This window comes from Drosophila ananassae, chromosome 2L, assembly GCF_017639315.1.
Source record: "Drosophila ananassae strain 14024-0371.13 chromosome 2L, ASM1763931v2, whole genome shotgun sequence".
In the NCBI taxonomy this organism is placed as follows: domain Eukaryota; kingdom Metazoa; phylum Arthropoda; class Insecta; order Diptera; family Drosophilidae; genus Drosophila; species Drosophila ananassae.
Window position 1 is genome coordinate 12,930,465 of NC_057927.1, and position 26,851 is coordinate 12,957,315.

The window sequence follows — 26,851 nt, forward strand, 5'->3', positions numbered from 1 at the left end:
TATTTAATAAAGCTCCTTGACAATGTCGCATATGCCAGATCTTAGAGATTCTACCAAAAAAATGTGTCCCTATCCCCCGAATCAAATAAAGAAAACGGCTTATATGGACCGATTCGAGTTGATTGTCCCGCACTACTTTCGGTCGGCTCTTGCTCTGAGAATCCACGTAGAACCGTCTTCTGGCCTTCTGGGAGAGTAGCCAATATAAAGGCAGGACAGACCGCTCGGCGTGCCATTTGTTGTTGAGTCTAGCCGTCAACAAGAATCGAACGTGCGAATTTATTCAAATTACATCCTTTCGTTGACCTAAAAGGTGTGTGTGAGTGTGACCTGAAAGTTGTAGCAGTCAAGGATTAACGCATATCTGGCACTGCCATTGTACCATGTGGAACAAGGATTTCTTTAAATTTTGATTGTGATATTTCCAAAGGGCAAGGCCTTATTTTAAATGAAACGTAATCGGATCAGCATTCTAATAGATCTATTTGGGTTCTATGAACTATTCGCTTGGGTATTTTTAACCCAATGTTTTATAAAGTGATTAAGTGAAACGATTAATCTTTAGTTCGGACTATAGTCTGTTAAAAACTATTTTGTAGTTGTTTCAAGTTTTAAGGAAAGGAAATTTTCGTCGCATTCGCTTACATTAAACAACTCAAAACAAAGTAGAAGCTATTATCAAAAATTTTGAAATGGAAGTTATTTTACTAGTCAATATATTAATTGTATTTGTTACAATTACAAACAAAATCTTTAAAAAACCTAAAACCTCTAAGCTGTAATAATAGAACAAACAATAAATGAATAGAAATTTTGAAAGGGGACCTCCAGAAATATTGACGATCCATAAGTCGATAAAGGTACTCCGCTTTAAAATCGGATAAGTAGTGGCGAAGATATAGCCTCCGTAGTGGGCCATATAGCCCCTCCCATGCATGTTCCGCATTTTGAAGAGGACCCCGGAAATTTTGACAAAAAATCGAAAAAAAATTGTGTTCCTCGATTCTGACGAAAATTCATAGAGAATCGATCCACAAATCGATTAAGGTACTCCGCTCTAGAATCGGATAAGTAGTAGCGAAGATATAGCCTCCGTAGTAGGCCATATAGCCCCTCCCATGCATGTTCCGCATTTTGAAGGGGACCCCCAGAAATTTTGGCAAAAAATCGAAAAAAAATTTTGTTCCTTGATTCTGACAAAAATTGATAGAGAATCGATCCACAAATCGATTAAGGTACTCCGCTTTAAAATCGGATAGGTAGTGGCGAAGATATAGCCTCCGTAGTGGGCCATACAGCCCCTCCCATGCATGTTCCGCATTTTGAAGGGAAATAAAAAGTTCACCATTTAATATTTCAGATAAACAACTGCCAAGATGTGTGACGATGATGCGGGCGCATTAGTTATCGACAACGGATCGGGCATGTGCAAAGCCGGCTTCGCCGGTGATGACGCCCCCCGTGCTGTCTTCCCCTCGATCGTGGGCCGCCCCCGCCACCAGGGTGTGATGGTGGGTATGGGTCAGAAGGATTCGTACGTCGGTGATGAGGCTCAGAGCAAGCGTGGTATCCTCACGCTGAAGTATCCCATCGAGCACGGCATCATCACCAACTGGGATGACATGGAGAAGATCTGGCATCACACCTTCTACAATGAGCTGCGCGTGGCCCCCGAGGAGCATCCAGTATTATTGACAGAGGCCCCCCTGAACCCCAAGGCCAATCGCGAGAAGATGACCCAAATCATGTTCGAGACCTTCAACTCTCCGGCTATGTATGTTGCCATCCAGGCCGTGCTCTCCCTGTACGCCTCCGGTCGTACCACCGGTATTGTGCTGGACTCTGGTGATGGTGTCTCCCACACCGTGCCCATCTATGAAGGCTTTGCCCTGCCCCACGCCATCCTCCGTCTGGATCTGGCTGGTCGCGATTTGACCGACTACCTGATGAAGATCCTGACCGAGCGCGGCTACTCTTTCACCACCACTGCCGAGCGTGAGATTGTGCGCGACATCAAGGAGAAGCTGTGCTACGTCGCCCTGGACTTCGAGCAGGAGATGGCCACCGCTGCCGCCTCTACTTCCCTGGAGAAATCTTACGAGTTGCCCGACGGCCAGGTCATCACCATTGGCAACGAGCGTTTCCGCTGCCCTGAGGCCCTGTTCCAGCCCTCGTTCTTGGGCATGGAGTCCTGCGGCATCCACGAGACCGTCTACAACTCGATCATGAAGTGCGACGTGGACATCCGCAAGGATCTGTACGCCAACTCTGTGCTGTCCGGTGGTACCACCATGTACCCAGGTAAGAGATGCAGTAACCCACAAGGTATCTCATCGGTATTTAAATTTGTTTTATACACCCACCTTAGGTATTGCTGACCGTATGCAGAAGGAAATCACTGCCCTGGCTCCATCCACCATCAAGATCAAGATCATTGCCCCACCTGAGCGTAAATACTCCGTCTGGATCGGTGGCTCCATCCTGGCCTCGTTGTCCACCTTCCAGCAGATGTGGATCTCGAAGCAGGAGTACGACGAGTCCGGCCCCGGCATTGTCCACCGCAAGTGCTTTTAAGTCCTTCGCCCCGGGCGAAAGTACTTCAAAGGCATCAACCGCAACAACCGGAAACCAAACAGGAATCGAGCTCATTAACACCAGAGAAGCCAGCTCGCCCAGTGATAGAAAAAAAGAGCAGCGAAACCATCGCACAATTATCATCCAACTCAGATTCACGCAAAGCACATCCTTCATTGCAATCTAATCGGCCGTCGTCCAGTGGATTCTTATTCTTTAAAGATCTTGTTGTGAGAATCATTAACGAGGCAGACCCACACACATATGTCAAATGTATATGAGGAGCTTTTAACCCCAGTCAGTGAATTGAAAGCCAAATATATCTTCCATTAAAACTATGAAATACGTTAAATAAATAAATTTTTCTATTATCCATATCGTGTACTAAACAAACTAGAGTCCCCAAAGGTCGAGAACTAAAGAAAGACTAATTGTTTGGTAAACAGCTTTTAAATTCCTTTAATCGATATTATTTGTTAACATTTTTAAGTTGGCTTAGGTTATAAAATGAAAATACAGCGAGGATATGATGGAGATTGAACATTCAAAGGGTGGCAGTGACTGTTTCTTATTGAAAATGTTCGTTCAGCATTGTTAATTCGATATATAATTTGGTGTGGGAGTGGGCCATTTGGGTGGATGTAACCTAAGTAGTATGAGTATTTGTTTTAGTTATCGTACGAAGCGCATTCACATAGAATATCTATTTATGGTTAATGCTTTTCACTTAAAGCTAATACGATGCTTATGTATTACAACTATTGTACGGACCGGCATTGCACTAGTTTTTTTTTCAATTGTTTGGTTTCTTCATACCCCCACAGGACTCTTATAGGTCAGAATCATTAAAAATATGATTCTGACTTACAATAGTAACAAATTGGAAGACTACATCCAGGAGCTACCACTATAACGATCGGGTCAAATTCGTTTAAAATGGATACTGCCATATAGGATGTTGGGGGAATTGTAGGATATTTTACACTTTAAGAACATTATCTGTAGGGGTACAAAACTTCGGAATTATCCGAAGACGGCTTTCTTAACTCTTTTTTGGGAATCGCCAGTGTAGAGGAGAGTTTAAATTAAAATAAAATTCGTATATACTTAGAATGGTTGAAAGCTAAGTTTATAATTTTGGTCTACTCGGTCGGAATACTCCTAAAGAAAAGAATGAACAAAATTCATACCAAAGGAGGGAGTCATACCCATCACTGATAATCGTAAGCGTAAAGACGGGTTCTTCGGACTGGCACTACTTCTACCACCGACTTATGAATTGCATTTTGGTAAAATCAATCTTATCCGCTACATTATTAGCTAAAACCTGCTTCTGGTATTTACAATTCTTAATACAATACATGGCAATAGTGGTTACTAATTTCGAATGACGTAATATTATATGTACACGTGAGTTACCGATTCCTCTACATCCGTCTATATGCTTATTGCATTTATCGATTTTGTTCAGATTTCCTTCACAACGAGCTCCATCATATAGGGATCGTATAGGGATGCATATCCTAACTAATATTCGAGAATACTTGTGACTGTCGTCAGTGGTTGCGACTTTAAATGGTTTGGTGGTTTAGGCGGTACTGATTGCTGCCCCTGGCGTGTCGACGGATTGTAGTTGGTAATGCTTGGTTAGGGTAACCCCTTTGTCCTTCCCGGGACGTAGACCCGATTACCGTTGGGAAGGTTAACCTTTGAATGTCCGGCAATACGTCTAGGTACAGGCCAGAATTGGTTGCAATGTAGCAACCACCACAATATCCACCGCAGAAGGCTCTTCGAGACACGGCAGTGGTTTCAAACTGAAACATAGAATGCGAATATGAAAAGGTTTTTCGATTATAAGTAGAATGATATAAAACCCACCTCGCTTATCCTTTTCATTACCGCATACTGGCCATGCGTGCTCCACTGAGTTCCTGGCCTCATCGTGAATCCCGTCCGCTCAAGATTGATGGAAAAATCTCCCTGCGGGCACTGACCATTACGGTTGTAACAGTCCCCCGCCGAGCCCAGTTTCTGAGCTAGTCCCCGGGATTCGGCAAATTGGAAATCATTGTCGACAACCCGAAGATCCGTGATATTCAGTCGCAATTTACTAAAGTGCGTTCGACCAGAGTTCTGGTCGTTGTAATACTCATGTGCCCGCGACGCAGGCGGGCAGCTGTTGGTCAACTTAGATCGGTACTCGTAGTAGATGGAATAGTTCTCCTGCGGGTCGACCGTAATGTACTCCTTGGGAGTTCGACTGGCCATATCGTGGCAGTAGATGCGCACCATCCGGGATCGCAGTTCCAGCTCGAACTCTCCGTCCTTGAACACGCCATGCATCTCCTTGAGCTGAGAACAGCTCTGAGGTCTCCTTTGGGTCCTTGAACTGGGACTACTGCTAATGCTGTTGGTGCTCGTCATGCTGCTCATGCTCCGGACGGCGCTGCGTTTGCGGCAACTTGGCGGCGGTGAGCATCTGTGCCTCTCGATCCTGGAGCGGGTGGGGCAGCCAATGCGGACCATGCGGGAGTCGTAGCAGAAGTCCCTGCGCTTCTCGTAGCCATCGCAGTTGCACTGTAGAGAATTCGATATATAGGAATAAGGTGCATAAATCATAAAATATAAGTTGTGCTCTCACCTGTGAGACTACCTTCGATTGCCTTCGCACGCAGTTGTTACAAATGCGACGCTTGCTCGGCCGTTTCTTGGCGTCGCAGTGTCCTTCCTCCAGGCTCTTGCCCTGGGAGGACTCGCAATGAACGTAGCGAGTCTGGTACTCATCAGAGCAGTCCGCGGGGCAACGGCTCCAGTCCGAGGCTATCCACTTGCAGTTAATGTAGCAAGACTTGGCGGTGGTGCGCAAGGTGGGTCGTCTCACCTTGCGGCTTACGCAGTACGAGTCGTTGATGTAAACCCGCCGCTTGGGCGTGCCAGGCACATCCGGTTTGTAGACCCGGGTGCAGCGTTGTAATTTCCTCTTTTTGCCCTCGCCGCACTGCACAGAGCACTATTGACCAAAAAAAAAATATTTAATTAGTTCAAGTGGGCTGAAATAAACTGGCTTGGCACTCACCTGACTCCATTCGCTGGTGTACTTAATGTGACAACACTTTCGCACATCCTTTGGTTTCCTGTTTCCGCATCCAATGCCATAGGGATTCGCGCAGCTCACAGTACGCTTCTTCTCGCACCACTCGCTGCACTCGCCCCACTCTCCAATAACCCAGTTATTAACTGCCACTGCATTCTGGTTAAAAATTTAGCGGGGAAATTAAGCTGTTCTGATTGAAAGGAGTATTCTCCTCGATAACTCACCGGCGATTCAGTGTAGCTGGGACAGGGATCCATGTTGCAGAAGGTTATCAGAGAGCCCATGGACGGCTTCGTCCGCGGATTGCAGACATCCTCATTCACCCGGGAGTCGTGCATAACACAGTGTACCTCACGTTGTTTGGAGCCAGTGCCACAGGACTTGGAGCACTATTTGAAAAAAGGTTAAAAATAGTTAGAAATAATACTTGTTTAAACATTAAATTAGAATATTCAATTACTTGTGACCACTCCGAAAGCTGCCAGCAACCCTCCCGGCACTGTTCGTGGCGATTGATGTCAAACTTGAGTTCACAATAGGACATATCCACAATATTGGAACGCCGAATATCGGGGTATATCTGAACGCAGTTGAAGGTCTTCTCGCGCACACCCTGCTCACCACAGGAGGCGGAGCACTCCGAAATGCTCGTCACATTAAGTCTGAACAGAAAATAGAATATTTAAAGAAAACTATCAAAGGAATGTGGAAAGGACATCCTTACTCTAGTCGGCATTCCGTGTTGCAGGGTCGTTGCTCCATCTTCGGTTTGGCAAACATTTCGCAAAACTGTGGGGCCACCTTCAATCCCTGGACAGTGCTGACGCAGGCCGGCTGACGATACTTTCTGCCATCGCAGAGGGAATCGCAGTTGCTCCACGCCTGCATCTCCCACCTGTAGATCTCCACCTCCGCCTCGGGAATCGTCGGCTTGTCGATGGTGTAGGTGTAAGTGATGAGCAGTGCATTGGGGTCCATCGCCTTACTCAATCCAAACGAGACGATCTGCAAAACCAAGCTGTTAACCTGAGGATCTGAATGTTTCGGGGTATCTATTACCTGGACTATTAGATCTCGGGTCAGCTTCCATGAGTAGGTTGTGTTCACTCGCTCCACCGGTCGGTGGGAGCCGTTGTAATCGAAGGTAACACCAGCATAAATAATTTTAACCGGGAATGACTTTAACTTTTTGATGTTAAGAAGATCTTGGCCCTTATTGCCCTTTTGATCGCTCAAGGCGATGAAATTCTGTTCTGGGTATTCAGGCTGGGTGATGACGATATTGGAAGCGCCTAAAGCGAAAAAATGTAGAGAATTTTAAATGTTTCTATAAAAAATAGGATTAAAGTATTAGGCGAATAGGTATTACTTTAAACCAAAATTGTTCGAAAACAAGTAATAAGTTTTTCCATAAAAACATAAAAAAAAGAACTAAATGAAAAGTTAAGCAAACGCTCATTATTTGAATTCAAATTCAAATTCCATGCATGAACCATTCACGGTGGCGGTGCAATACACAATTACTGGCCAGAAGTTTTCGATAAAAACTTATCGATAAGGCAAAAAAAAATATCCCTGAGGGTATCTAAATATTCAGCTTAGGATGAGTTTTATTTCCGGTTCCATGGTGAAAATAATTACATGAAAATTCGGTCTATTAAGCAGTTATTTTTATAAATATTTATTATATGTGAGAGTGTGTAATGCCACTAAAGATTAGACTTTACATTATCGCCAGTGGCGCCAGAATCTGGCTTTGCTTTTGCCGGTGATTTCGAGCGATAGCATTTAATTTATAAGCGATTCCGAATTGAGATGACCTGCGCCCGTCGCCTGATTACCAACGGAATCAAAAATAGCACAATCAGGGCGTACGTGAGGTGGTGCATTCACCTGGAGTGGCCTGTTCCGGCGCCGAGATCATTCAGTGGAAAATGATCGAGCACGAGTTGGAGCTACAAACATGGCCGTGCCCATACAGCACGTTGACAATGTACACACGTAAGTGAGCGATTCGCAAATTTAGCCCGAAAGGCATTAACAGATACCATTAGCATTCATTGATGAAATTATTAGCCAAAAGTTTAATTATCGAAATGTTTTCGTTTGAATATATTATTGCTAGTTGTGTTAACGATTTTGATCTATGTTGTCTGATGCAAATGATTAGTTGTTGCGGGCACACACCTTTTGGTATTGTCGTCACATAGTGAAGAGTCTCCCCCGGGGCATTGGTCGGCAGATTGGAGACGTACAGATTTCCGGTTACCTCTTCGCATGTCTCATTCCGGCCCTCGCAAACGCCACATCTATCTGCAGGTTTCAACGGAAATCGAGGTAATTAAATGTGGGGGGGTTTTTTCGGGTCTCGCTTACCCAGCTTGGCAATGGAGTTGAGCTCGTTGTCGCAGCCTGCCGGCCTACAAATGCCATTGACACACTTGTCCAGACTGTCCACCGTGCAGGAGGTGCCATCGGTTACCTTGTTTTGGAGCTTAAAGTACGTCTGCCGGTTCTCCAAGCGGCAGAAGAGCTTGCACTGATTGGAACTTTCCTCTGTTGACGGAAAGAAAATTATATTATATGTCTGAGAGCATCCTAAGGACCTCTCCATGCTACTTACTCTCGTACTTGGGAAGCCATCTGTTGTTGGGATCAATGCCCGGAATGTTCATGTTAACCCCGTTCATGTCCATGCACTGTTGCTCGCGGGGATCCAGGTGTCCTGGCGGACAGACGTGTGTGTTGCAGGAACGGTACTTCTTGCGGCTGCCAACGCAAAACTTGCCACCGTCAGGCTTGGGATTGTCACACTCACGGTGGGACTCCTGCACTCCGCCGCCGCAGGGGAGGCTGCAGGAAGTGAATGCCGACCAGGGGCCCCAGCCACCGCTCACCTTTGGCTGGTTGCTTCCCTGGCGCGGCACACATCGGCCCTTCAGGCACCAGTGATCACTGTAACCGCAGGGGGTGCCGTCCGCCCAGGGCAGGTTGCTGGAGCGGCACTGCTCCATGTGATTTACGTTCGCGCCGTTGCACCACAGCCGCTGGCACTCGTCATCGTTGGGGCAGTAGGCACTCGAGTTGCCGAAAATCAACTGGCACTGGTGGGTTAGGGAGTAGATCTCGCCAGGCAGCCGCCGCGTCTTGTTGGGTATATAGGTGGACGGTGTGTTGTCCAGACAGGACTTGTCCGATTTTCTAATCAAATAAGACCTAGTTGAAGACCTTTTGAAGAATCGCTGGCAAGGTGGAAACTTACTCAAGAAACTCGGAGACAAAGTGCTGGGAGCACTTGGACCAGGACCAGGGATGCATGTGGATGCCCATGACTTTGGACATGATGTGCTTGTTGTTGGAATGCCTTGTGGTATATGGGACGCACTGGCTGTCATCGTCGTGGGGCATGCCTAAGCTGTGGAGATGACGATTATAAGCGATATATTACTTCTAAATAAAAAAACCAAAGCACTTACATGTGTCCCAGTTCGTGGGCCATGGTGAAGGCGGCGGGCAGACCTGTGTCCTGGACAATGGAGCAGGAGCGGGGATTACAAACCGTGCCCAGTTCGGCCAGACCCAGCATGTGGCAGGCCTTGCCCGGAATGCCACCGCAAATGGGTTCTCTGTGAGATTCCAGAATACTTTAGTATTGGAAACTCATGATTCTAAAAGACCATGTCTTGGACCTACCTTGTTATCAGCATGGCCGTGTCCCTGTGGTAGCCTTTCCGATTGATGAAAGTGCAAAAGTGCTTGAGCATTTCGTTGCTGGAGTTGTGCCGCTGGTCGTTGTTATTCGGCAACATGATGAGGTTGACCAGCGAAATGCGTATAGAGTTTCCAATGCTGGCGTCCTCGAAAATACTGGATACAATGGACAGCAGGATCATGATGTAGGAGGTGAGGTCGCCCTTGTGAAAGCGCTCCATGCTGGAGTCGACTGCAATCAGAACCTCCAGGGTGTACACCTGGCTGTCCATGTCGTTATAGTGCCGCTTCCTGCGTGTCAGGCGGCGTGGCTCTAGGAGATTCCGTGCCTCGGTCTGCTCCATAGCCTGGCGCTCCAGGGCGTCCAGGCCCAGCTCCAGCTTGGAGACAGCCTGTCTGGCGTGGCGCTTCGACCGCCGCCAAACTCGGTGCAAGACCTCGTCGCTGCTGGTCCGGTTCACCGGCTCAATGAGCAGGGCCCCGAAACTCGTTTTGATATAACCAGTCTGCCGGGGCGTAGGAGGGGGCGTGGGGAAGAGGGGGAACGCTTATTAGTAGTCATATTCGGCGGCATATTGATAAGCATAATTTGCGAAATGTAAATGCGATGCAAATGGCTTTGCCAAGGTCAGTTCGAGCCACTTGCTGGCCTTACCATGCCGTTGCAAAGAGAGACTGCCACCTTCGAGTGGGGATCGCCCTCGACGTGTCCCACATAGTGGCAGTCTACGTAGTTCATTCCCTGCTCCTGATCCTGCTCCTGCTCCAGTTCCTGTTCCAGCTGCTCGGCATCGTCCATCCCATCGTTGGGATTGTTAAGGATCCTTATCTCAGGCATCGTATTATTGTCCACAAAGGGAGCCTCCTGTCGCAACACAAGATGCAGCAGGTGGCCGAAAACATTCAGGTTATATTCCGGATGCGGGTCCCAGATCTGGTTGGTCCTGCTCCGGAACGTACCGGTCATACTGAAGGCCGCCGAAGGGTCTAATAACGGAAGAAGGATTTATTGTTAGGATCTGTCTGTCTATCCCTGAAACTACTTCTATGGAAAATAGTGCTTTAATTTACCCTTCAGAAAGCTGTTGATATCGTTGTTTCGCTTAGATTCGTAAATAAGATCATCCTCGCTTAGACTGTAGTTGTAGACCTTGATGGGGGTCACGAAGGTAACCGGGTCCTCGTCGCCAAAGTCTTCGAAGTCATCTCCGTGTTCCGTTATCGTTCCGTATCGGGTATCGTTCTCAAAGTATCTGGGTTGATCGGTGATTGGCATGAGCATTGGATCAGACACTGAAGGCGGCGGTAAGGACATCACTGTGGGTCGGATTATCATTTTGGGTAGCTCTAACGTATCTTCTGACTTGTGGATATTAAAAATTTCGAAATAGATGAGGAGCATGGCTACGACGAAGGTAGCTATGCAGAAGTATAGGCAGGCGTGCTGCCGCCCGTGGGTGGACATCTTGTAGCGGCACTTGTTGTAGAACCACCATTCACACCTCTTCTTCAGCACGTGCTGGAAAAGAAAAAAGATCAAGGAGAGAGCTGGTTAGATCACTGCATAGTTTATCTAGGGTAGATGGAGATTGGGCAGGCTAGACGGCCTAGCTTTCCAGCATTCTCTCACACCTTGAGTGTTCGCATTTCAATTAATGGGCTGCTAGAAAGCAGGCCAGATAAGTAATTGGGCACGTTCCGCCGAACCCCCAACAGCATCCAACCAACAAGCGAACTTCCTATCGTGGCGGGGGCTGATTTGAGTGATTGACTTTTGAAAGAATTATTGATGGACTGCCTGCCCCCGGCATGCAGATACCTTGACCACCTGTAAGATACTCAAATAGTATCGATTGGATCGGTTCCGATATGTTTGGCGTGCGGCATGGCCTTTGGCCGTGCAGTCCGAGAATAAGAGAAGCTGTTGAAAACACTTCCTCGCACCGCCAATTTTTTTGCGCATTTTTTCGCGTTTTTTTTTTTGTTGAAAATAAATTCGTAAATACTGAGGTGTAAAGTGTGCCAACGGCAATTTGTGTTCAAGAGATAAAACAAAACCAAAAATAAAAAGAATCGCCAGTATTAGGTACTTGACGAAGAAAATAAAACAGAAAACGAAAAAATTTAAATGCCTCTAATTTTTAAATTTATGTGAGAGCTCTTTGTTTTGCACCTCAGCCGAAATTGTTTCAGACAATTCATACATCAGCGCAAATAAATTAAAATTAAATTCCCCCACCGGCCACCGAAATTAGCTAATTAATTCCGCTAAATGATGAGCTATTTTACATAATTTTATGGCAGCTCTGTGAACTCTGCAGCCGCCGACACATTCGTTATGCTCATTGGCCATAATGTCGCCTGAAAAACGGCGGGCCGTGTGATTCCGTTGCCTGATACCATGGTGTGAGATCGGTGATCACATTTCCGGCAAACAGTATATGATGAGATTTAGAAACCGCAAATGGAAAAGGCTATGAATGATCCCTCAATTTGGGCAACTAGCACTAAAGACCGTCCTTGAATCTCTCAATTGCTATTGACCTTTAGCAGCGCCACCGAATGTTACAATTTAATTGTTTTTAGAAATTGCTTAGAACGGTATGCCATAAAAATCTCATTAGGTTTAATGTCGCCGCCCTGAGACCCATAAAAAGTCTCTTTAATAGTTAAAAAGTTGATAGAGCCACTCGGAAACGTTTAGTGAAGATAACAAAAACACAATTAGTTTATTGTTGGAAATTTCAAGGTCTAGAAATTGCCCGCAGTATTGCCTACTTTTGAGGGCTGTCTGGTGGTACTTCTTGCAAACCTTTCAAAAAGTTTAATTTCTTGTCAAAAGAATGTCGGAGGATGAATTTTTTGACACTGCCAGGGTTCAATAAACTTGACTATTTGCGAAATCATTCAAACAATGGATCTCGGACTTAATCAAGAAAGTGATTTATTGCCCGGGTTATCACTGAACGGCCCGAGATACCCCGGATTGATTTTATCTGAGCCGACATTCCGCGGAAAGAGCAGGGGACTGCTGTTCGGGTTTTGTTTCTTGGCGTGAGGCTTATCGTAAATTTTATCCCAAACTTAAATGCCTGTGCACAATTTGCAAGGCAAATCGCGCATGCCGCCGATGCCCCACAGATACCGAGGCATCCCCCCAGCCCCATATCCCCCTGGATCACTGTTTTCTTTTTTTTTCTGTTTTTGTACTTAATTAAAGAGCTATTCGGGCAATCTCGGCTTTATCTCTCACTTGTTAGTTATGCATGCGTTTGGAGAGCTGCTTATTAACTTGTTTCGAGCCCCATCTGCCTTCTGCCTTATGAATATGCAAATGCACTGCGTGCCTTCTTTTCATTTTTGTTTATCAGCGAACCGTTTGCCGGCTAAGTAGCCTGTGCTTTCTTCAGGGTTTCTGGGCCTTGTTCTTCGGGATGGCTCATTTCCACTCTGCCTAATTTATTATCACGGCAAAGTGGTTGCTATGCTCTGACTAATTGACCAATTCGATGGGCCGGCAGCCAAAGAAGCCCCAGACTCCGACGCAACCGCAGCCGCAGCCAAAACCGAAACAGAAACCGAAATACAAACAACAATAGCCCAAGAAACAGAAACTGACGAGCAGAGAGGCATCTCTGGGCATCAAAAACCTGTTTACACTTGACTGGGAATGGAAACAAACAAGCGATTTGTGTGTCAGTCGATTGCTTTATATTGTGCCGAGTGCCATAATTTATGCCAATGGCTACACGCTTACTGGTCGACACACTGTCTGAGGTCTGCACAGCCCCGGAGTCGCCATTCAGTCTGTCCCCGTGAGCCGTGAGGTGTTTGAAGGCCGACTCGCAGCCCGACTTCACAGCTTCACAGTTTCAGTTTCAGCTCCCCTGCCACAGCTCCGCCGGGAATTGGATCCGTCGTGTAAACGAAACTTCCACGAATCGAAGACTCCACGAGGTGTCTGGCCGGTCAGACAACGCGGCGTATGCGCAACGTTCGCCTAATTACACAGTTCCAGCTCCAGCACTGGCAATAGCACTGGCTAGCTGTTAATTTGTATTTAATGACTTAATTGCAGTGCCTCGACTAAAGTGGCGCCTTCGGCCCATGCGTCTATACACAATGCTCTTTGCTTTAATTGGTATTCGCGCCTGCGCCGGTCTTATCGCTAAGCTAAATATGGCAAATAATCGACCAATAATCCACAACTGCAAATTAGCAAATTAGCAGCCACATATTTGGGATCGCGTATCGAAAAGGAATCTTTCAGTTCCGACACGTTGTTCGATCGATTTCCTAAATTCATCTGCATATTCGGGCAGTTTCTGACCTTATATGCAGCATGCCGCATGCCCCCAAACCCCATACCGTATGCCCGGTTTGTGCAAAAACGATTTTCATGAAAAGTTTTCCACTTTGTAGAATTTGGGGCGCGTGTGTTTACAGCGCCCGCTGGTAAATAATAAATAAACTTGCAGACCTTATGGGCGTGCGCTTTTTGGGGCCGTTATGCATGCGCGATGCGTGACTGCCACAAACAAAAACCAAGCGCTATTATATTCATAAATGGATAACGGCCTTAGCTAGAAAAACATTTTGGCGCAAAAAAAAAAAGCATAAACAGTATAACAATAATTACATTTCCTTTTTCGAAATACATAAGTTCCCCGGCAATTTGTAAATAATAACAAATGATCAGTTTATCCGATGACTAAATTATTTTTCAATGGAAATAGATAGAATTTTATAGAATTTTCCACGCGATTCAAACATTCTGAAAAGTCGAATGCATTCATCCCAAACAGATTGTTTGCAAACACTGAAATTACGTTGAATTGGTTTGTTCAGGACGCCCAAGTATTTGTAAATATTTTCAATTTTCAGCCAAGCATTTCCCCGGAATTGTTTTTCCCGCAGGCAGTTTCCCGCCTCGGAATTGACAAGGGGATGCCCAGTGCAGCATGGCCCTTGAAATTTCGCGAAATCGCAAACACCAAATCGAAAACAAACACCCCGGCCTGTAAACAGGCCAGAAGCAAAAACACGGCCATAAAAGCATCTTCGCTGGAAAATGTGTGAATCTGCGAATCAAATGGGAGACTGCGGTCATCCGGTGAATCCCCCACGCACCCACGCGCCATCGCTAAATGTGTGTCTATGACAGCACGCGTCATCGCTATATGCACACTCGTACACACCACCATACTATATATAGTTCATGGAACAAATCAAAATCGAACTAAGCCTATGAAAATGCAATTGCAGTTGGCGGTGGCAAGGGTATCTTAATTGAAATCAGCAGCAGCACTAACTGCAGTCGGTTGAAGTGCATTCATAACTTCAAAATTCCCAATTGAAAGCCATCATCGCAAATTCAATCAATTAACCTTGGCCAAAAATGAACAAGAAAAAAAAGTACATACGAAATTTTTAATTGAAAATGGGCTACAAAATGCATTAGACAAAATCGACCGGGCTTCCATTTGGCTTAACGATCGCCGGCGGACGGCGGTCGTCGTCTCGCACACGCCTAATATTATACGTATGTGGACTTGGCCTCCAGCCTTCAGATGCCAGCGCCAGCGGCAGCGCCAGCCGTCTGGCCTAATGGTCGTATGTACATATGCTCGTTTGGTCGCAGGGTCGCCTGACTGGCTGGCTGGACACCGCCCGCGTCTGCCATGTGTGCTGTGCTGTGCTGTGCTTGGAGATCTCCAGAGACCAGAGATATTCCACATTTTCTTTTGGGGCTCGGAAAGTGGAAGGAGGATCAGGAGGAGGAGGTGGAAGAGATGGTGGAGTGGCGTTTTGTTTACTGCCACGGGCATGGGCATAGGCATGGGCATGGTCTGATCTCCTCCCGGAGCAGCATGCCGAAGAAGATTTTCATCTAGCCCGGCCCCTTGGGCCGTAAAAAAAAGTTTTCGCCAATTTAATTATTGCGTGTTTAACCTTGAAATCGTATGATATACACATTCGTTTATTTCGATCGTTTCAAAACTATAAAATAATCAACATTGTTTAGCTTTCGTTTCATCAAATTCAAACAAAAAGAAAAAAAAATGTATAGAAAAAATAGAGAAACAAAAAACTTAAAACACTCTACTTCCCTTAACTTGTTTAATATTTATTTATTTAAAATGCAACGACTTTGATGTGATTAATGTGGAACGTGGGAAGCTGGGGTGTCGAGTGATGGTGACTCATAAGGCTCTTGCCTTGCAGCAGCCTGCACTTGCCACAGCTGGATCGTAAAATTTTAAGTGCAACCATAAAAACGCAACCTGAGGTTTTGTCATTCGATTAAAGCGCGTTTTGTTTGTTTACATGGGTTTAATTTAATACACAGTTTAATGGCTTTGCATTTGATTTATTTGGCACACTTTTGGAGCAATATACATAAAAGCGTAGACAGGCCAATTTTTCTCTATGGGCACACGTTGCGTATGAGCAATATGAGCTGCTCGAACTTCAAGCATTTTTGTTTTGTAAGCCTCTCGCTGCATCGGTCTTTGTAACTAACTGATAAATTTGGGTACGGCTTTTAATAAATTAAAATTAATTTTTGAATTTCGAAACACGTCTTTAAGGAGGCTTGGAAACTTGCTGTGCACATTTCCTGAAGCGTTTCAAGCCTTGGAAGCGCATTCGTGGTGCCTTTCAGCCTTAAGCATTCTCGGAGCACACATTCTCGCACCCGGTTTATTTATTGTATCTGCGGTGTGTTGCCCACGCCAGTCAGAAACATATAAATTACAAATATTTATTTGCTTTCCGACGCTTACAAAGTGTGTGCGTGTTTATTTGGACAGCTCAAGTTGATTGCGGGGCTGGGTGGTGCCCATATCCATATACACCTATAACGAACTGGAAACGGGAACAGGCTCTGCACCTGGCACACCTCCCAAACTCGAGCCCCAATCACGAGTCAATTAAAAGCCGTTTCATTCTCGGTGCAACCGTTTTATAAATTCGGCGGGCAATGATTTTAAAAACGTTGTAAATTAGGCAAATTTACTCGACCTGGTGGCACCACTTCAAAGGCAAGGCGGCAGGCTCTTCCCAGAAGCCGCAACGGCAACCGGTGGGTGGCAGAGACCAGATGGCCCAACAAGGTGTGGATATCCCGACTGAACGAAAATCGATGTGGTGGGATGATCTCGGGGCTAATTGGCCTAGCAACCGGAGTGCCGAAATCCGGAATGCGGAATGGGGTATGCGAGGCGGGGCAGCGAAAAGCCAACAATTTCAATTTCATTTGTTTTGTTTATTTTTTATGTGGTTCGCTCAGGTTGCAAATTAAAAAGCAGCCGCAACAGCTCTATTAAGTTAAATAATCGCAGTGCCGAGTCTAAACAAAAAACGATTGGCATCAGGTATGTGAGAAATGTAAAAAAAAGTTTGGAATGTATGTGGTTAATTTTTTACCCAGCGACTCGATCTTATTTCACTTGTTTTCACTATCTTATCCGCGGAACAACTGAATCCGAATCCCAGGAATCTGACAATGCTGTCAGCGTCCTTGTCTTTTATCCGACAACGAAGGCATACAATGTCAATGACACTAAAGTGCGTCTCATAAATATTTGAAAATAATAAACAAACAAAAATAACCCATGTCTGGTGCACTCAAAGCTCCCCCTTGTGTATGCAACAAGGGGCAGGCCCCAATGACGGGGCAGGGCTGCCTTGACGAGAAGCATCATCACCTTGTGCGAGTATGATGTTTGCCGGCCGGCCGGCGATCTACCGGCTGACCATATGTTATCATTATCCTCTCGGTCTCTGTCTCTGGCTCTGGGTCTGGCTCGCTCTCGCCGGCAAACAAACAAACAAACAACACAAAGAAACAAGCAGATGAGTAAATAAAATTGAAACAGCAGCACAGGTCTACCGCTTGCTGTTTGCAGTATCGTGTGTAAAAGGAAATGTAAACTTGAAGTGCCACGATCAGAGCCCGTTGTTTGCTTTCTTTGTTCGCCGCTCAAGAACAATAGCAAAGGAATTGTTCTTGAACGACTGGACATTGGGAGTGCAGCCTCTTAATTGCCTCTGATTATGCATTTGAGTTACGAACAGGCCTGACATTTCAATTGTGCCATGGCTAATGCCAGACTGGATCCTTGTCGCTCTGGCCGATCGTTAGATTGATTGGATGAATGGATATATTGGACGTCGGACGTCGGATGTTGGCGGGTCTTCCCTGCCTTGAGAGTCTAGTTAATCAGAAATGCCAGCCCCGGCCCCAACCCCAGCCCCAGCTCAGTAATTTGATGAATTGCATTTCTATAAATGAGCTCTGACAGCGGCTGGAGGAGGAGTACTATAAACACAACCCCCCAATAGCAGCACGTGACGTGCATTACACAATGGTTGGGTTATGCGATGCACATCCATTAATCGAATCGGCCCACGTCCCTGACTTTTGAGTCATTAAATAGCTGGCTATTTTAATTCATAACTCAATCCGCAATACGCACGTATATAATATAAATCTATTTTTACACCTCCATCGGTTATGATGAGTGAAATATTTGGCGGTAATTAAATAAAAATAGTCAGACATTTATGTGATTTTCCCTGTGCCACACACAGACCAACAGAATGCCAGAACGCAGAGTTACTCAGAGGTAAATGGCCAAGGTCTGACTCATTGACGAGGCATCAGGCAACCCAACTGGCAGCAGGCAACAGGAAAATATAACCAAATTATGAGAGGAAATGTTCGATTGTGGGCAATTAAGACTTTCGGCGGCAAAAGAAAACACCACCTCAGGTGAGATTCATTAATTTAATATGCTCACCTAGCTGGGAGAATTATGGGGGCCTGGTGGGAGGCGATCAAAGTACACACAAAGTACAATGTACAATTTCGAGAGCCAACTGGGAGCCGCAAGGAATGGAATGCCCATTCCGCATATTATTAACATTGCTCGCTTATGCTGCAAAACAAAACAAATCGGTTTGAAAACGGTTCTGGAATTTCATAGAATTTTATTGGAATTCAATGGGATCATCTGTTGACTGATTGGAACACCATGTACCATGACCACCTCAAAGGGATAAGCCTGTTGGGGCAATCATACCGCCACGATCCATCCGGAGATGCGTCCGTCAGAGCCCCACAAAGTGGGGGCGCCTTCGTCAGTGTCACTGTCACTGTCACTGTCACGGTTCGTAGTCACATCGGGTTGAATAAAAACGACAAAGAAGACCTGAGGTCCATTGCATTTTTCTCATGAGAAATGGCGCCACATCAATCATCGAATTAAAAAGATGTGAGGAATTCAAAAATATCAAACTTGTTCTCTTCTTGACGAGAGGATGCCAGTTAGTAGCCATATCGATGGACAGGGCTTTCTGTCTTGAATGCTGGATCCCTTCGCATTCCTCCTGACTAAGCATATCTGTGGGAATTTCAAAGGGCAAGGCGAAAAAAAGATCTGGACAGCACTTCCCGGGAAACAGCCAGCCAGCAGTTCAAGTCCGATCAGAATACGGTTCCTGCTAATGGCCAAAACGACGCTGTGAGATCCGAGGAACATGATCTCGATCTGTGTCGGGCAAATAAGAAATTCGCTCCACTTGCATTCCTCCAGCGATCTAGAGTCTCCAAGCTATGCGGAAAAGCTTTCCAAACAGAAACCTTCGGGGGATTTCATTTATTTTAATTATTCTCATTTTTTTGCAGTACTTTATGTTGTGCAACGTTAATTTCAGAGCACTGTGCTCTGGGTCTTTGTCTGGGCCAGTTTGTCTGGCTGTCTGTCAATTAACCTCAACGCTTTGCGTTGATACTGTAAGTTATGGCTTTTTAATCGCTAAAAATTTGCATGAGCATACACTCAGGCTCGTGCTCGTATTTCATTTCTTATGAACATATGTGAGTATGTCTGTCTGCCTCATTAGCAGAATGCCACACCCGAAAAAAGATAGTAAACCTTCTTCATAACTTAGTATTTCTTTGGGTGCATGGATCCTTTCCTTCGAGATGGGTTTGCGTTTGTATCTGCATTTCATAAATAATTCATTACAAGTCCATGGCACTGCGTCCGTCCCGACATTATTTTTGGTGCCTGGCACATTTTGTATCTGTCAGATACGTCAGGGCCCGTTGACGGTTTGTTGTTGACGCTTGAGTCGCGTCACTGACCTCAAGCTGCACTTATGAATTTGATTTGGGCAACGGGACACATGAATCAGCCCCGGCCCCAGTGCATATTGTCCACATAAGCAATTTGCACAGGGCAATATTTCTATATGTCTGCATGTCTCCGAGCATATCAAAATTTTCGGCCGGGTCAGTGCACTTTTCAAAACGCGACCATTATTTATTATTTCGAGTTATTTCGGGAATTAAGATTGGAACGGGAACAACGAGGGTTTGGGGAAAGCCCAGTTTATATGCTCGTGTTCCCAACTGGGAATTCTAATTAAGCGACCAATTAATAGGCGCTCTAATCACATTTGCCACAGCTCATTTGGTACGCTTGTGATCCCATGCCTGGTTTTGACTTTCGTTTTTTTTCTTTTCGTCTATTTTGCTCATTGGCGATACACTCAAGTTCGAGTTCAACTATTTGCATAGACAAGTATGTATAATAATCGCGATAGGCTTGGGCTTTATAAGGCCCATTGCTTTTTGCTATTGAGTGTCGATATTGGGTGTCTGGGTGTTTGGGGGCTTGGGCTTTGGTGTTGGTTTCGCCACCCAGCTTGCCAGCTTGCCGGCTTGACCGACATCATTAATCTTAATGATACGAAAGTTGCGACTGATTAATTTGTTCGATAATTAAAATTGATTGCCCTGCCAAAGGGGGGAGAATCTACAGCTCGCTTATAAATGATCTTGCAGTAAACGGAAGCAACACTCGCTGGCCAAAGGAAGCGCAATCAAAATGCGTGCGGTTGCTGGCCATAAAAAGCATGCTTTTAAAAAGCAAAAAAAAAGCACTGACTGGGGAAGAGAAAAAAAACTTGAACACGTACGGGTCAAGTAATCGTACAGATGTTATATTAATGTTTAACGAGAGTTATGAGACTATCAACGTGATATTGTTTTGCTTTTATTTCTGAATTAATTTTTTGCTTCCGACTCGTTTCTTTCCACGTTTTTGTTGATCGCTTTTGTTTTGCATATGCCTTGTTGTCGACACTCAATAGACATCGCAACAAAACACGACCAAGTTAGATGTGTCTATTAACGGTTTTCCGAGACAATGCAGGGAAGTCTATTGTGATGACCAAGTCGGCATGGACCGGCTGTACACGGCTTCCTAATCGCCCACTAATGCATTATGCTAATGCATATTTATATCATTTTAACACCCACCACTTTGCCGAGAGCTCATAAGCACATTTTCTGTTATTTATTTACGGTCCAAAAATGTTTGCAAAAAATTAACACCCTCAGTTTAGATTCGATTTTTTTTCAGTTTTATTTCTAAATATTGTTATACTCTTCCAAGAGGTAATTCAATTCTTTGCTTAAGAAAAAATGTTCATAGTTAGAGATTTATAATCTGAGACTTTTTGAGCTTTTTAGTAGCATATCGGGTGCTTAAGGGTATTTAAGCCTCACCTTCCCAAATACTATACTATTTTTTGTATCCAAACATTTATTTATTTCGCGCCGGCTGTTCTACTAATTCCAAAAGTCACATAGAGAAAAATGTCACCCGAAGAGGATACATGTGTAGCTTGATGTGTAAGATGTGTCTAGTCGCAGCTAATAAATCCAAGAGAACCCAAAAAAAAATATTTCCCGACTCGCATTTCGCTTTTCGGCCAGACAGTGGCACTCGGTCGACCCCCACATGTGCCACAGTTATTATTTTAGTGCTTGTCTGTATTTATTTTTATTTTACATATTTAATACATATTTTATTGGCATTGTTGGTGTTGCCGCTTCTGCTGGCTCTTTTCTTTTCATTTGCCATATTTATTGTCAAATTGCTGGTATATTTTTATAAATTTTGTTTATTTCTTGCATATATCACATTTTTTTATTGCAATCGCTTTTTGTTCTGTTTCTGTTTTTATAAAACTTTTAGAAGCTTTTGCTTGGCTTCTTTTGGCTTTTTGGTAAATTAATTAGGAATTTTTATTGTTTCCTCGTTGTTGTTCTCCGAGTACATTATATCATAGTTTTTATTACTATTCCCCAGCCGACAAACGTTCGATTCACTGAACACAAGAGTTCATTTGAAACAAATACGTTCATCATAATTCTGACACGCTTCTGTCTTTAAAAAAAATTGCAAAAAAAAAAAAAAATGAAAAGTAAATATAAAAAATGGCAAATTTAAATAAAACAAAAAACTGACTTTTCTATTTTAAGATACCGGCACTGGCGACCTCGATTGCTCTCGTTTCCATGCTGTGCAATTTTTTAGAGACTTTTTTTTGGCAACCAGTTCCCATTGGAAATTTTATTTTCCCATAAATCTAACCTCAAAGCTTCTCTCACTCATCATTTGTCTAAATTTTTTTTTAGAACAATTTGCCCCTTTTTTGTTTATTTTCCCAACATTTTCTTTACGCACATTTCTCTTCTGTTTTGTTTGCTTACGCGGACGCTTTTTAGAGATTGCAACAAGAAAAATTGAACAAATTGTTTTTTGGCCTTTTTTACTTTCGACTGCCCACATCCTACAGCAGGAGCCAGAGATTCGCTTGGTTCTACTATTTTTAGTAAAGGGCGTGTTTACTTAATTCTCGATTTTATAGTATTTCGATTTTCATTTTATTTCGGCAGTGGCGCTGAAATGTGTGAAAGTTTGGCATAAACATTGCCTCAATTTCGATTCAATTCTGATCACTCGTGTAAAATATCTATTTAAAATAGATTCTCTGCGCCAGTCGGCTAGATACAAAACACCAAATTCAAAATACAAAATATTTATCAATTTATTTTACACTCAAGAATTTGCAATTAATGTTGGCAGGCACTGCGTGTAAGCCATTAAACCGTGTTGCCCCTTAGCATGTGGTAGATTAACCCAAATTTATGGAATTCGATTCAAATTTAAGTACTTTTCCATAAGCATAGTCTGTTTTAAATTCAAATTTAATTACACAGCGATCCATGTAGTATTTTTATTTGCGGTAGGTCCTTTAAGAAGTATTTACATCAGCAAATAGAAGCGCGGGACGATGGAAAGCCAATAATATATTCACCTCTGAGTCAATATCTTGACTCTGACAAATTTTTCGCACTATATCTTATGCTTCGAGGCACACAAACTTGGACAGAAGAATCAAAATTATTTCGGCGAACTTCGAGTAATAAATGACATTTTACACATCAATCTTATGCAATTTTATATGGCTTGCATTCGTAAATTATTTTTGCATTTCCGCTGCACAATCCGAAGAACACTTCTTATTTCAAATTCGTTTCATCCCATCCGAGTTATGGTATTTTTAATTTTTGCTCAGTTCCCATTCGGCGGGAGATTTGTCCGAATTTCGAAACAAGACTGACGGAACATTTTCTGAAACTGAAAACATAAGATATTCGTAGTATAAACAAGACCAAACGTAAACTGCGGTATCCGTGCCCGTGTTGGAGCAGGTATAGGATTTTGCCAGCTTTCTCTAACTCGAATATAAGGTGCGAATATGGGAGAGGATCTCTCGGAATAAAATTGTAGAGCTTTTCTCTCCGATTTTCATCTAACGGCCGATATAGAAAATCACGCACCCATCGCTATTCCTCAGATCTTTCTCTCGAAAATAAATTTAGAAAACACTCTACTCTATATGCTTTCTATTTTCATTATAATTTTCTTGGCGATTTTCTAACCAGCCGATTTGTGCCTTCGGCCTTCTCCGAGCACTCCACACACGCACATCATGGCAGTACGTGCTTTGATATAATCCACGACCTAGCTGTCAGTCGGTGAGGGAGTGCCTCCTCGATAGTGTCGTGGTTCATTAGGTTGTGCGAATTTATGATCAAATAAAAGCGAAACGCCCTGTCAAATTCCAGGAACATTTCTACAAAATTGCCGTCTTCTACGCCCAAAAACAAAACATAATTGGTAAAGTTATTCATTATTAATTTATTTTAACTGATAACATAGCTTTATATGATCAAAAGTTTAAGCTTTTATTAAACCAAGTATTTCTAAACATAATCCTTTTGTTTAAATAGTGGATCTATTAAAGATGAAGACGACCGTCTAAAGAAATAATTTATCCCAATTTGTCGGTGGATCTATCTGCTCTGTTTATTGTTTTTGTTTTTTTGGCTCTAATTGCCAAAATCTATGACATGGGCCCGTGCCTCGCCCGCGCTCTTTGTGACATAAGGCTATAAGTCTCAAATCCGTTTGCCATGTGGGAGCGTTGATCTCAAGGGGTATTTTCGGACCACTGACTTTGTCATTGTGTTCTAGGAAGTATGCAATTTATTATGCAAATGGATTTTCTTGCTTTTCTTGGTCATTTGGACTTCGCTCTTAAATTAACTCTAATTTATGATATTGATCCCTGGAAAGAGTGACACTGATGGATGCTGATACTTCCAAGAAACTTTTACTTGTCTCTTTAGAAGATTTTTCACTTTCACTTTGCTTATTGATATTATTTTATTTCAAGCTTCCTAATCGATTATAAACCATTTGTTCAAAGAAGTATTGGGTTTTTACTTAAGCTTTGATGTTATTCGATATTTTTAGGCCACTGACTCTACTTCGGAGCTCCAGGAAGTATGCAGTTTATTATGCAAACGGTTCTCTGGTATTTGTTAGTCATTGGCAATTTGCACTTTGATTATCACTAATTTATGATATTGTTTCCTGATTCGGTGGATGAATTCAGAATGTCAGAAAGAGATATTTTTGTTTTTTAATTAATGGCTAAACTTGCCCAACCAGCACAGTTTTAGCCAATTTGATTATTGCACCTCAGATTATGATGTGTTTCAGTGATTTTTTGTTGGTATTCTTTAGTCGATGATCTGAGTGCGAAGATCCCAAACCCACAAATTGGCAAAGGCCCCAATAAAAAAGCTCCCAAATATTCCTTTGTTTGTTATGATTTCCTAATTAGCAGCATATCAAATCATAATTAGGCACTTAAAGTATTTTTATTATTGCAAAAACTTTGGATACAAGAATTTGGAAAACAAGGCAATAACTCTATGCTGCGCACTTTGAGAGCATACGTTTTATAGCAACTTTAACAGCCCACAAAATATTAAGACATTGTGGCAGGCTATTTTATGGCACACCGATTGGGGTCGCAACTTGACTTGGCCAATGGCCACCATAAAAAATAATTGAGAACCAGCCCAACAGAGAAACCGATTTATGACAACAGTGGTCTAATATATAAATACATGCAAAGTAATCGTAAAGTGCCACTGCCACTGGCGGATTTACAATTTCAGCTATAATCGTGGCAGAAATAAGCAGATAGCGTACCTTAACGACCTCCACGACAGCCATGGGTGGAGGTGTCTTGTGGCTCTTGTGGCCTCCTTGGGCGGATGAATCCCCCTCATTGTTGTTCAGTACTTTCCGATACATTCTTATTTCGTTTTCACTCAGCCTGCATAGCAAACTATCACTGAGAAACACACATTGGCACACCGAACTCGCCCTGGAAAAGGAGCTAATGAACTCGCGATCCCGGGGTCACTAAACCGAACCGATGCAGGCTGCGCCTGCGCAATTTGTAAAACGTTTAAGCGGCCAAGCCTCCTCCGCAAAGAACCATAAAGTATTAAAGTCGAGTCCTTGCACTTTGCATACGATTCTGTGATTCGAGTCTGTGGCTGGGCTTTGTCCGCGTAGGAGGAGCAAGCAAATATGATCGGCTCTGCGTCACGCGAGCGACTGAAAGATCACTTGACGCCCGTGCTGGTGGCAGGCGGATGGCGCAGATGCCGAGTGCTGGTTTTGCTTTAGCCGCAGCTGCTTCAGCGAGCAGCAGCAGCAGCAGCAGCAGCAACAACATCGGTCTGACAAGAGCAACATTGGCACACAATGAACCAAACACAAGACACAAGGAAGGGCAGGGCCCGGTTGGGGGGGCAGAGAAGGGCGATGTTGCTGTCAAACTCTCGGCTGTTCTTGTGGGCTTTGCAGCAACATCTGCAACATTTTGGGGCAATTGAACAACATATAATTCTCTAATGAAATATGATTACAGTTTAATGAAAAACGGCCTGAATTATTAATATTAGGGGGGTCCATGGTGTTCATTGTCTGATTGGAGAACTTTCTGGCCGAAAACAACGGCCGCTCTTAATTACAACAACTGTACAAACACTAATGAGAACATTCAATCTATCTAACAATTCGCTAGCTCAGCATGTACAGCATATGGACAATAAAGGTCACAAGAATAGGTCAGTTGGAGGAAAGGATACCTAATGACAAAGAAGATCTTACAAGGCAAGATTTTTCAGGTCATGAAATATATAGTATGATAAGTCCTCTCACAAAACTATATAATGTACTTCAAACTACAACATTACAATCTTAAGGTATCTTATTTTTTCAACCTCTGCTGTGGGTATTTATAGTCTGGTACTTCCATGGTATTTGCATACCCCACATAGGTAGGCCGAGCACATGCCGGGTGGACGGCATTTCGTCGGCCCTTCCTTTAAGTCTTCAAGTCGAGTATCTTTTGAATATGCAAAAACAAAAAGAGCAATCATGAAAGATAGTTTTAACAACAAACCATACATGACATTCTTGCCTTTGTCGAGCAGACACATCTCACACGAGCAAGGGGTATTTAAGACCCTTTTTCTGTTCGGTTTGAAGGGCCCTGTCCCGGTGTAGGGGGTACTTATTAACGCATCATTAAATTTCCGTTTGCGCCCACAAAAGCAAATTCGAACCGACAGCTCCCAGCAAGGTTTTTGGTTCTTCGTTTTTTGGGAACCTCGAAGCTCGAGAGGAGGAGAAGGTTAAGCAGCCGGAGCCGGGATTACTTGTGCGCGAAACTGGTTTGGCAGAACTCCTTGAGAAAGAGTGTGGCGGTGGCCAGCCATCGCACCAGATAAGATCTAAGTTAATTGAGACTGGCAAGTGCCCTGCTCGAAGAGTTCAGCCAGAACTTTGAACCGGAACTGTAGGTCCAAATGAGAGAAAAACAAACGTCTTGGCTGGCTTGCCCAGAGAAAGGATCAGATAAGTCCACATCACTCATTGCCGAATCATTTGAGCTCCCCTAAATGCTAATTGTTGATATTCGGGGGCGATCAGCCAGCCAATTAATACAAAATATATAAGACGTCTGAGCCGATTTATCCCTTTCAATTGATAGGCGAATGTATCTCTAAGCTGTCTGTCCAATAAGAGTATCTATAAGCGAATGCTGGTACATCGGATTCTTCCGGGCATCTGTGAAAAACTGAGACATTTCTCACAAGCATCTGATTGCGGGCCGATTGTGATCTCAACAAAATATAAACCTTAAAAATTAATACATTTTTATATTATTTTA

The 26,851-nt window shown here is 43.9% G+C and overlaps 2 protein-coding genes across 4 annotated transcripts in view; one reads left to right on the plus strand and one right to left on the minus strand.

The window, feature by feature from the left end:
* The first annotated feature begins 161 nt into the window (after nt 1-161).
* Nucleotides 162-2,949, plus strand: LOC6501076 (actin, indirect flight muscle). The gene is made up of 3 exons (XM_001954477.4): nt 162-313; nt 1,361-2,301; nt 2,369-2,949. The coding sequence occupies exons 2-3, from the start codon at nt 1,377-1,379 to the stop codon at nt 2,572-2,574; spliced, it is 1,131 nt and encodes a 376-aa protein (XP_001954513.1). The 5' UTR covers nt 162-313; nt 1,361-1,376; the 3' UTR covers nt 2,575-2,949.
* Nucleotides 2,950-3,005: 56 nt separating this feature from the next.
* LOC6499493 (A disintegrin and metalloproteinase with thrombospondin motifs 9) overlaps nt 3,006-26,851 on the minus strand; it is a 35,905-nt gene continuing 12,059 nt past the window's right edge. Inside the window, exons 1-17 of one of the 3 annotated variants that reach the window (XM_032449929.2) lie at nt 24,814-25,266; nt 10,454-10,901; nt 10,038-10,369; nt 9,365-9,888; nt 9,148-9,297; nt 8,934-9,086; nt 8,295-8,872; nt 8,048-8,227; nt 7,859-7,984; nt 6,731-6,963; nt 6,396-6,676; nt 6,132-6,333; nt 5,896-6,060; nt 5,654-5,827; nt 5,219-5,587; nt 4,456-5,154; nt 3,006-4,391 (exon numbers count right to left, since the gene is read on the minus strand). In XM_032449929.2, coding sequence (XP_032305820.1) covers nt 4,146-4,391; nt 4,456-5,154; nt 5,219-5,587; nt 5,654-5,827; nt 5,896-6,060; nt 6,132-6,333; nt 6,396-6,676; nt 6,731-6,963; nt 7,859-7,984; nt 8,048-8,227; nt 8,295-8,872; nt 8,934-9,086; nt 9,148-9,297; nt 9,365-9,888; nt 10,038-10,369; nt 10,454-10,901; nt 24,814-24,918 — 4,965 coding nt within the window. In that variant the 5' untranslated portion in view covers nt 24,919-25,266 and the 3' untranslated portion in view covers nt 3,006-4,145. Of the gene's footprint in view, nt 4,392-4,455; nt 5,155-5,218; nt 5,588-5,653; nt 5,828-5,895; nt 6,061-6,131; nt 6,334-6,395; nt 6,677-6,730; nt 6,964-7,858; nt 7,985-8,047; nt 8,228-8,294; nt 8,873-8,933; nt 9,087-9,147; nt 9,298-9,364; nt 9,889-10,037; nt 10,370-10,453; nt 10,902-22,561; nt 22,931-24,813; nt 25,267-26,851 lie in introns of those variants that run through there. The other 2 variants (XM_014910621.3, XM_001954478.4) reach the window with 2 other exon arrangements.

Coding starts and splice junctions, on each gene's coding strand:
- LOC6501076 (XM_001954477.4), top strand. CDS start 1,377: ATGTGTGACGATGATGCGGGCGCATTAGTTATCGACAACGGATCGGGC. Junction 2,302..2,368: donor TGGTACCACCATGTACCCAG/GTAAGAGATGCA, acceptor CACCCACCTTAG/GTATTGCTGACCGTATGCAG.